Source organism: Dipodomys merriami, unplaced genomic scaffold (assembly GCF_024711535.1).
Source record: "Dipodomys merriami isolate MVZ:Mamm:240054 unplaced genomic scaffold, mDipMer1.0.p SCAF_19, whole genome shotgun sequence".
In the NCBI taxonomy this organism is placed as follows: Eukaryota; Metazoa; Chordata; class Mammalia; order Rodentia; family Heteromyidae; genus Dipodomys; species Dipodomys merriami.
The window spans coordinates 31989581-32000269 of record NW_027203270.1 but is presented as its reverse complement, the minus strand read 5'-3'; the positions used below and the strand labels follow the sequence as shown (position 1 = coordinate 32000269).

At 48.1% G+C, this 10689-nt stretch overlaps 1 protein-coding gene across 1 annotated transcript in view; it reads left to right on the top strand.

The window, feature by feature from the left end:
• The first annotated feature begins 1697 nt into the window (after window positions 1-1697).
• Window positions 1698-10689, top strand: part of Lrrc59 (leucine rich repeat containing 59) — a 15361-nt gene continuing 6369 nt past the window's right edge. The window contains exons 1-5 of the mRNA XM_070028338.1: window positions 1698-2046; window positions 4172-4231; window positions 6421-6579; window positions 6813-6917; window positions 8237-8309. Of these exons, the coding sequence (XP_069884439.1) occupies window positions 1942-2046; window positions 4172-4231; window positions 6421-6579; window positions 6813-6917; window positions 8237-8309 (502 nt within the window). The 5' untranslated portion in view covers window positions 1698-1941. The remainder of the gene's footprint in view (window positions 2047-4171; window positions 4232-6420; window positions 6580-6812; window positions 6918-8236; window positions 8310-10689) is intronic.

Below are 10689 nucleotides of genomic sequence, written 5' to 3'. Positions count from 1 at the left end.
ACACACACACACACACACAATGAGATTTTACCAGACCACTGATGAAAACAGAGTAAACTTAGCTACTCTAAGAGGACTTAAGGAGGAGGCTGTGGTCCATGCTGGCCCTAGGCAAAAACATGAGACCTTACCTGAAAAATAATTAAAGCAAAAAAGGGCTGGGTAGTCAATGATGTTGGCTCATGCTTGTAATCCTAGCTACTCAGGAGGCTAGGCAACTGAGTATTGACATGCAAAGCCACCACCCCAGGAAGGAAAGTCCATGAGACCCTCCAATTAACCACGAAAAATCTGAAAGTGGGGCTGTGTCTCAATTGGTAGAGTGCCAGTCTTGAGCGAAAAAACTAAGGAATAGTGCCCAACCTGAGTACAAGCCCATGTACTGGCACATATACACACACACAAATTGAGTAAACTGAGATTTGGAGATGCAAAAGTGCCTCATTCATTCAGGTTAAGACAGTTTCTGTTAGCACAGTCCACAATGGAGGATAGACACATAAAGTGTAGCAAAGTCGATCATGATTTACAACTAATATGTATTGACACTTTCTAAGTGCCAGTCTGTGCTGTAAACTCTTTGTGTGATTTACATTGTCAATCTGTGTGTGTGTGTGTGTGTGTGTGTGTGTGTGTGTGTGTGTGTGTGTGTGTGTGTGTGTGTGTGTGTTGGTCATAGGGCTTGAACTCTGGGCCTGGGTGCTGTCCCTGAGCTCTTCAACTCAAGGTGAGGCACCACTTCCCGTTTTCTGGTGGTTACTTGAAGATAAGAGTCTCAGGGACTTTCCTGGCAGAGTTGTCAGGATTATAGGCATGAGCCACTGGTGTCCTGCTAACACTGTCTTGATACCCACTTTTCTTACCTATCCATATCCTAAGGTTTGTAGGTAGTGGGTGGCAGAGCCAGGATTAATGTCCAGTTGGGTGAGTGCCTGAGGTTCTGCTGAGTAGAAGGTGACACAATCTAACATGATCAGAGCTGGAGGAGGAAACCTGGTGTGTTCAGTCTGGTATGTTCAGGTGGGTAGAAATGTTTGGTGAAGGCCAAGAGGGAAGACATGAGCCAGGAAGAGAATGTGTGGGGAAGGCAGGGCTCAGCCTGGGAAGGAGAGGTGTGGAAGGGGCCTCCAGGATAGGAGTAGAGCCGGTGAGAGGGCTGCAAGCAGGCAGGACCTAGCCTAGAAAGGGAGGGGACCTGCATCCTCCAGATCGCTGGAGGTTGGGAGCAGAAGAGAGATTTGGCCAAATTTCTAGAAAAAACCGTGGGAGGGGAGGAGAAGGGAAGGGGAGCTTGGTGTGAAGATAGATGAAGAGGGAGAGAAACAAGGCAGTGGAGAAGAGAGCCGAGAAATCCATTAAAACCATGGTGACTTGGGAGGGAACTAGGGGAGAGGGAGACATTCTGGAGAACGCCTAGCTTCTGCTCCTACTTTAAAGGGCACGGGGGTTGGAGTGAGATGACGAGAGCTGTTTTGGATGCGAAAGCGAAACCAGGTCATCCACTGCGCAGTCCTATTCCCTTTAGCAGCTTGGAGTCTGGCCACAGGGGAAAGACGAGTTGTCTATCTGGCACCGGACTCCCCCAGTTGGCCACGGCGTCTCCATGCAGTGCACCCTCCTGGCCTGCAGAGGGCGCGCCCGCACACGCTCGCGCCGCTCTGGCCAGGCCCTTCTCAGTGGTCGCGGAAGGTGACGTGGACACGGAAGTGGTCGTCGTCGCGGCGGCACCAGCGGGAGCGGGGCTGAGCCCTTCTAGTGCGGCTGACGGACGGACGGGCGAGCGGGCGGGCGTCGGGGCGGAGGTGACCACACGGCGGCGGCGCAGGAAGCAGGCCGCGTGTCCGTGGCTTACGCGTCCGCCGAGCCGCCGAGCGGGTCTTCCAGCCTCTCTCTTGCGCCCGTCGGAGCCCCGGAGCCCGGGCCCGCTCAGCCGGCGTCATCATGACCAAGACCAGTAACAAGGGCGGGAACCTCCGCGACAAGCTGGACGGCAACGAGCTGGACCTGAGCCTGAGCGATCTGAACGAGGTCCCCGTCAAGGAGCTGGTCAGTCCCATCCCACGTGGCCGCGGAGCTCACGTCGAGCTTGGTGGTGACCCCCCTAACTGGGCCTCCCCCTTCGCCGAGCCTCAGTTTCCCCGTCTTTATAACTGAAGTCCCCGGGGAGGTCTGGCTGGGCCCCGCTGTGCTTCTTGGGATGGACACGTGTCACTCTGGCCAAGTTCCAGAAGCCAGGGAGGTTCTGCCCCGTCTGGGCTCTTGAAAGAGCCAAGAGTGACTCTGCTCCGGTTTTGGGGGGGGGGGGTGTTTAGGACCGAGTCCATCTCCGTGCTGGACTTCAAGGAAGAGCCCGCCGCTGCCGTTACCTGGCTGTGTTAGGGAATGAATGAATGAATGACTGGATCCGAGGAAGTAGGCCTTCAGGCCGACCTGGGTGTGGCTCAGGACCCGGGCGCTTCTAGGAAGCCGGCAGTCCCTGGCCGTCCCTTCCCGCAGGCGGCCTTCCTTTGAACAAAGTGAAAGCTCCCTGTCTCATTGGCCAGGTCTCGTCTCAACCTCGCTGACTGTCGGGAATTCCTGCCCACGGTTCACCTCCACCCCTCACTCCCCCCCCCAAAAAAAACTGAATAAAGCTGGGGAGCCCCCAGGGAGATCGTGTAACTAATTTGTTGCCAACGTGGAGCTGGATCCCATCTCTTTGTTTTTTCAAGTGGCTGCTTGGGACCCACAGCTCCGACGCTGGCCTCACTTTGAATGACCTACACGTTCCTTACATATGCCCTTGGTCCAGTCTGCCTTCCACCGTGGCTGTGTGACTGGTGCTTACAATGGCTTTCCGGGTTACCCTGACAGTGCCATTGCACAATAGCTGAGTGCCCTTGGCCAGCTAATCAACCCTTCTGTCTAGATTTCCGCATTTATAAAATGGTGCTGATAGCCCTCCTTGTTATTTCAAATGTCAGGAAGACAGCTGCAAGTCTGATGGGTGTTAAGTCTTCTCACCACTTTAGTATCCAAAACTTTTTTTTTTTTAAATTGCGTGGTGGGGGGGGCCTAGTTGTGGGCTTCAACTCTGGGCCCTGGGCACTGTCTCTCAGCTCTTCAGCTCAAGGCTAGCGCTCTACCACTTGAGCCACAGTACCACTTTCAGTTTTCTGAGTGGTTTATTGGAGATAAGATTCTCATGGATGTTTCTTGCCCAGGTTGGCTTTGAACCATGATCCTCAGATCTCAGCCTCCTGAGTAGCTAGGATTACAGGCGTGAGCTACTGCACCCAGCTTCAAAACTTTTTTAGCTGATCAAACTTTACCCTTAGAACTTTCTGGCATTTGAGAAGTGCAAATTGGCCTAGAGTCCTTCACAGAATGCTTGCCTCTTTTTCCCATTCCAGGAAGATAGCCAGCCTGGCTTCAGCCTGGCCCTGGGATTGCTCTCTGAAATGGTTTACTACAGGCATCTGGTCATTGCAGCACTGTGCCTAGTGGGCGAAAGGGTCATTTTTGCAAAGCTTCCCCAGCTTTGGATACCATGGAAAAATGGGGCTGAGCTGGGAGGGTCTTGCTGTCACTGGCATTCCCTCATTTTCTTTTTCTTTTTTGTTTTGGGCCTTGAGCTTTTTTACTCAAGGCTTGTACTATACCACTTAAACCACAGTTCTACTTCCAGCTTTTTGGTGGTTAATTGGAGATGAAAGTTTCATGAACTTTCCTGCCTAGGCTGGTTTGGAACGTCAATCTCAGATCTCTGTCTCCTGAGTAGCTAGGATTATTAGCCACCAGGGTGCAGCCATTCTTGAGACTTTCTAAGAATTGAAGTTTACCTTTTTTCAGATGTTCCATAGCCCAAACATCTCTTCTTTGCATTCGCCTTTAGATCTTGGTTGACTGGCCCATTTTTTCTCCCTCTTATCTGTTATTTTTAATGCTTTTTTTTTTTTTTTTTTACATAGGGTCTTGGCAGCCTAGCTCAGCCTGGCATTGAACTCATAATCCTCCTACCTTAGCCTCTGAGTGATAGCATTACAGTTGTGGACCATTATTTACCTGGCATAGTGTTTTTTGTTTTTCTTCTCTAATCATGGGAAGTTTCTCTGGAAAATACTTGACTAGCAGCTGTCACGGAATTATTGCAGGTGTTGGTTTGACATGTTTTTCTCATCTCCCTTTCTAGGCTGCACTTCCAAAGGCTACAGTACTGGATCTGTCCTGCAATAAACTGAGTACTTTACCGGTAAGATTGGCAAGCAACTGAGTCCTGGACTTTTAAATGCTCTCTTTCTTGTTGCTGGGGTGGAAGTGTCATAGGTATAATTTCCGATTAGGCCTGTATTCAGGCCCCAACTAAATCTTGAGTATGTTAGTCAGAGACTGGTGGAGAAAGATGGTTTGTCTCAAAGGGAAGGGAATTGAGGTATAGGCCTCATTCTTTAGAACAGTAGGAAAGTCAGGCCATAGAAAACTAAAATCAGCAGGATGCTGGATGAGAGTCATTCACTGGACTCATCTTTTGTCTGCTTTATTTTAGTTCTTTGAAAAGCAGTTTACCTCCCTTTTACAAAGAGCAAGCTAGAGACGGTTGTGTAAGTTGCTCTGAATTGTGGGGAGAAAGTGTGGACAGCTTCCTTGTGAACGCACCCCATTTCCCTTCTGAGGATTTGAATTACTAGAGATTTGCTGCCCTCTCCTCTTTTTCCTGGTCCTGGGGGCTTGAACTCAGGTCCTAGGTGGTGTCCCTGAGCCTCTTTGGGCTCTACCACTTGAGCCACAGTGACACTTCCAACTTTCTGAATAGGTTATTGGAGTCTCACAGACTCTTCTGCCTAAGCTGGCTTCAAACCATGATCTTCAGATTTCAGATTCTTGAGTAGCTAGGATTACAGGCATGAGCCACTGGTGTGCAGTGCTGCCTTTTTTTTTTGGGGGGGGGTAATAGCACATGCAATCTAGGTCATATCATTGGTTTTTCTTGCACAACTCCCTCTTCTTATGCTGTACCTATGTAGGCACTGGATTTCTCAGTCCCTAACCTGTCATGCAACCCTCTCTGTAACAGTACTCCTTTGCAGGCTATGTTGGCTGTCAGTATAACCCTCTTCCTCCCTTCATTCTGCCACACCACTCTACTGCTTTCCAGGGTAGCTTCCTATTGGGCTCTGGCTCAGGGACTGAGTTCAGAAGTTGGCAGTTTGCTCTTTGGATCATTAGTCCATTCCCTCTCATTATTCCTCACACAGCTCATCATAAACTGTTTCTATTCCAGGAAGTATTTTGTTCTAATAAAGAAGGGTAGCAATTCCATGAAGCTTCACACCTTGATGTACCCTTTTGCCAGATATCATTCAGCATTTAGATATTGAGCCATTGTCTTGATATGTATATAGCCCATGCCGGCCTTGAACTCAAAAGATCCTCTTGTCTCAACTCCTAAATGCTTGGGGTCATGGGCAGGCACCACCTTGCCCAGCCTAAATCCACTTTTCAGTTGAGTTTGTTCTGTTGTCTGTTATGACAACTCATTTCACTTTGCAGTACAGATACACTGTGTTTACAAGTCCCCAGGGAGCAAGAACAGTGCCTCATTAGCCGAGTTGTGATGTCACTTTCAGAGGAGTGCTTAGCAAAGGTTGATTATTGGGCCTGTTTTGGTCAGATCTGTGTTGAAGAAGAGCCAGGTTGTACATAGGATGGGCCCTAGTCATATAGCCAGTTAGCCTGAAAACACACATTTAGCACCTGTGCAGAATACAGTACTAGGTACTATAAATAGCAAAGAAGATTGAGACTAAGTACTTGAGGGTCTTATTAGGAAGGTGAATGATCACACATAGGAAGGGGAAGATATATTGGGGGTAGAAGCCCAGGACAAGCTCACTTTTTTTTTTTTTAATCAGACTGGGGACTTTGTGCCGCTAGGCAATCACTTTGCCACAGAGCTACACCCTCAGACCCATTTTTTGGTTTGGTGTTTTGAGATTTGAGTATGATTGTGTTTGCCCAGACTAACCTTAAACTCCAGGGCTTAAGCAATCCTCTTGCCTCAGCCTGGTAGCTGAGATTCTAGGCACACGCATCTGGCAGTGGCTTGCACACTGTTTTGAGAGGTCCTGGGGAAGACAGTGATGGGGTGCTGTAGGAGGACAGAAAAGGCTTCTTTGCACATTAGCAGCAGTGTGCAAGCTGAGCAGGAGGAAGCGATGAGCATGTCTTTTATGCTAACTCTGCTAAGCTCTCTGTGCTTACACACTCAGTATTCACTCCCAGGAGTGGCAGGACCTCACATTGTAATTCAAGGAGAGATAGCTGGTAAAGGTAGAGTTGAGGTTTACATGTGGATGCCTCCTAGAATGGCCCGGGAGTTCCTAGAATGCTCTACTGATACGTGAGCCCTTGGTTTTGGCATTTTTTTTCCTCTGGTCCTAGTCGGATTTCTGTGGCCTCACACACCTAGTGAAGCTGGATCTTAGTAAGAACAAGTTGCAGCAACTGCCATCAGACTTCGGCCGTCTGGTCAACCTGCAGCACCTGGATCTCCTCAACAACAGGCTGGTCACCCTTCCTGTCAGCTTTGCTCAGCTTAAGGTAAGCGCATGCCCACACACACAGGCTGCACAGGCCTGTGTGGCCAAGGGCCAGGGACTGCTGGAGCATGATCTTGAGAACAGCAGTTAGAAATGCCACCATGTCAGCCCTGCGGCAGATGGTTCACCCCATGGGTTACAGAGTGAACCCAGAAGCTTTCTTCCAGCTTCTTTTACTCTACCTTGAGAGACTGTGTATGTGAATATAGCTGGCCTCTTTACCTATCTTTGTAGAACCTGAAGTGGCTGGACCTGAAGGACAATCCCCTGGATCCTGTCTTGGCCAAAGTGGCAGGTGACTGCTTGGATGAAAAGCAGTGTAAGCAGTGTGCAAACAAGGTAAGCGCAATGCTCGCAGGTGTTTCTCTCCCCCTCTCCCTGGACTTGCCCCTTCTTGGTTTTTTCTCCAAGGACGCTGACAGTTTCGGGTTAATTACAGCATTATAAGGTCTGAGTGAATTAGCCTGGCAGGCAGACCTCTTTGCTTCTTCATTTTTTTTACTTGACAAGTAGCACAACACCACCACCTTCTGCTTGGCTTACACACTACAGAACGCCATTGTGCTGATCATTGTTTTACTGGAACAAAAAAAGCTAGAAGTGGAGCTTTGGCTCAAGTGGTAGAGCACTAGCCTTTAGCATAAAACCCTCCGGGACAGCATTTCTGAGTTCAAGCTCTAGGGCTAGCACCCCCCTCCCATCCCCACCCTGAACACACACACACCACATGCACGCACACACGCACGCACACACACACACACATGCAATTTGAAGGACTCAATGCAGAGTACAAGTTGGGTAGTTGCTTGCACCTTTTTCTTAGAGCTCTCCTTCCCTCAGAGGACTTGTGCTCAGGACTTAGCTTTGCTACTTTCTACCATGAGCACTAGGTAGATCACTGTAGCAGTCTTTTTTGGTCGATCACTGTAACAGTTTTTTTTTTTTTTTTTCTTGTCAATAGCTGGGTTTAAACTCAAGGCTTTGTACTTGCTCAACTTTCTTTTGCTGTGTTGGCTCCCTACCACTTGAACCATGTGTCCAGCCCTGTATTTGTCTTGATTTTCTTCCTTTTGTAATGGGAAACCAGCCTTTCATCACATACTTCTGATTAACCACACTCTGCTAGTATGGACAGGACAGTTCTGCTCTTTAGGATCTTGAAATCTATTTCTAAGCAGATAGGTAGCAAGGAACTACAGAATTCCATGCTGACTCCACAGAGCTGGAGGGGAGGTGGTGGGCTGAGGTAGCCAGAGGAGGGGAGGTCAGGAGAGTGCATGGAGGGAAGGCTGCCCTGTGGACCCCAGAGTGTTGCTGGAGGTGGGGTGTTGGGGTGGGGGGGATTATAGGTAATCACATAGGTGAGAGTGATTGTGAGTGGTAGAACTTTTCAGTTTCTAGAAGGCATTGTGTTTCACCAATACTCATGATCCTGATAGTCATGAATTGGGCTCTTATGCCTCTTTTATATGATGTAAGATTGGAACAATAATTTTGGTACAAAGATAAGATTATCTTCTTTAATTCTGTATTGCTTTTGGTGCCCCTGCTGACTGGGGATCTAAAAACGTACAGCCTCCTTTTTCAAGACTTCTGAGTAAACATGAGCTGTGGAGCCTCCTCCTGCGAGTAGTTCAGAGCCCTTCTTCCCCTGGCAGGTGTTGCAGCACATGAAGGCCGTGCAGGCAGACCAGGAGCGAGAAAGACAGAGACGGCTAGAAGTGGAACGAGGTCAGTGGCCATCTCCTAATCATCTTCCTGGTCCATGCCGCAATCAGCAGAGCCTCATATTTCAGGATTTGGGATCCTTAGGAGAATGCAGATGAGCAGGGGGGAGGGCGAAGGATGGGGTGGCAGATGGTGTCATCCTTCTCTTTTGACTCCCTCTCTAGTCTTGGCTTCTCCACTAAGCTCCAGAGTCATAAGCAACTTCTTATCCTCTCTTTGGAGGGTTAAAAGATGTCTCAGACAGGCCTAATACAGACCCCCCTCCTGCCCTTCAGCCCTTTCAGTGTTCCCCCATAGTAGGAAATTATCATTCTTGTAGTTTTCCTTAAGCTTGAGCTAGGAAATGAGCGGGTGATTCCTTTCTTAGTTGGTCTCACATCAGGTTATTATCAGTCAGTCCTCCGTCACTATTTCTCCATTGCTAGCATCACCTCTGAAAAGTGGCACAGTGCCACAGCACTGCCTAACCATATCTCCATTACTCTACCATCTCCACAATCATCCTCTCCCTAACAGCCTAGGGAATCTTTTTTTTTTGCTTTTTGTTTTTGTTGTTTTTTGCAAAAGTAGGTGCTTGCTCAGGGCCTTGCACCCCCAGCCCATATTTGCTTTTATTTTTCAGGTAGGATCTTGTGTTTCCATCTGAGGCCAGCTTCAGACCAAGATCCTCCTATTGATGGCCTCCTAGTGGCTTGGACCATAGATAGGGTCTTGCCAACTTTTTTGCCTAGGCTGGCCTTGAACCATGATCCAGTCTCTACCTCCTGAGTGGCTGGGATTATAGGTCTGAGTCATCAGATCTTTTTAAAAAACATTGATTGAGTGATGTTGCTCTGTGCTGTAAATGCTCTAATGACATCTCATGGAACTTAGAATGAAATCTAAACTCGATAATATGGCCAGGAGGTCCACAGTGGCCAAAGCCTACTTGTTGCCTCTTGGCCTTTTCTGGCATATGAGGGTGCACTGTGCTATTAATATTAACTCAACCATGTGAGCCTCTGCTGTTGCTTGGGCATGTAGCTCCCATTTTGCTTTAGGGACTTTGCTTGATTCTGTCCCCTCAGTTTCTACATGCTTGCCTATTGGGATCCCTCATGTCTGTCCCATCATGGCCTTAGGTCACCCCTAACCATCTCTGCAGCAGCTAGACTCGAGTAGCCATCCTGCCTGTCACTCCTTGGCACCTCCTCTGCTCTTTCCTGAGGTCACATATTTCTGTGTTACAGAGTTCGCTTGAGTGTTGTCTTCTTCCTCTAGAGAGCAAATGGCTTGGGCACTAGAACCTGTCCTGTAAATCTACAGCTAGATTTTTCTCAAAAAAAATTTTTTTTTGAGTGCTAGCTCAAGGCTAGCACTCTACCCCCTAGAGCTATAGCACCACTGCTGGTTTTCTGGTGGTTAATTGGAGATAAGAGTTTCATGGACTTTCCTGCCTGGGCTGGCTTTGAACTGCAATCCTCAGATCTCAGCCTCCTGAGTAACTAGGATTACAGGTGTGGGCCACCAGCACCTGGCTTCAAAAATCTTTAATACTGATTTTTTTCTGACCTGCTGGTGTGGTATATGTGATTTACTTAGTTATTTCTTAACATATGGTGTGGGATTTGATATTCGACTTGTATATCTGCTGTCAAAGTTTTTCCACATTTTTATGCTAGTATAAACATTTTCAATCTCTACTTTTTTTTTTTTTTTACTATTTAAACTGCAACCATGGGGTACTGGCACCTGGCTAGCTGACTTCTGAGTCCCCTTACCACGGGGCCACTATTGCAGAGAAATGTGCACAGCATTGACTTCAGGCTGTCCCTGAGCTCTCTGTTTTAGTCACAACTCTCCTTTCTGTGCTCAGCCACCATGGCGAGACCTGCCACGTGTACTCTGGCCCCTGCAGTTTCCCCTTGATGCACATGGTCCCTAGAGGCTGGGTGTGGCATGTTCTTGGCACCCTCAGTGCCCAGCTGGAAGATGGAGCCGCAGTGGAAAGCTACAGGACTTAGAGAAATACTGTTTAGCTCAGTGGTGGTGTGCATAGGCTTCTGAGCTCTGAAAGAACATTTAACTACCATTCTGTGGCATTCTGGCTTTAGAAACATGTATTTCAGCCTTCCAAATAACTAATTTAGATCTGCATTTTTAGAACCCAATAATTTGGAAGTTGGGTACTGCATGTAAACACACTTAGGCTTATAGGTAAATGTGTGTTGCAGATTCCTGAGTTGGCTGAGATGACTGGCAGGTTTTAGAAACTGATAGCTTTGATGTTAACCCTAAAAGGAAGTGTTCATATCTTTACTTGCCCTCTTCCACACGTATTTCTGAAGCTTGGGAAGATAAGAGTTCCATAGAATCAACTCGTCCACCATTTCTCCTTTCGGAG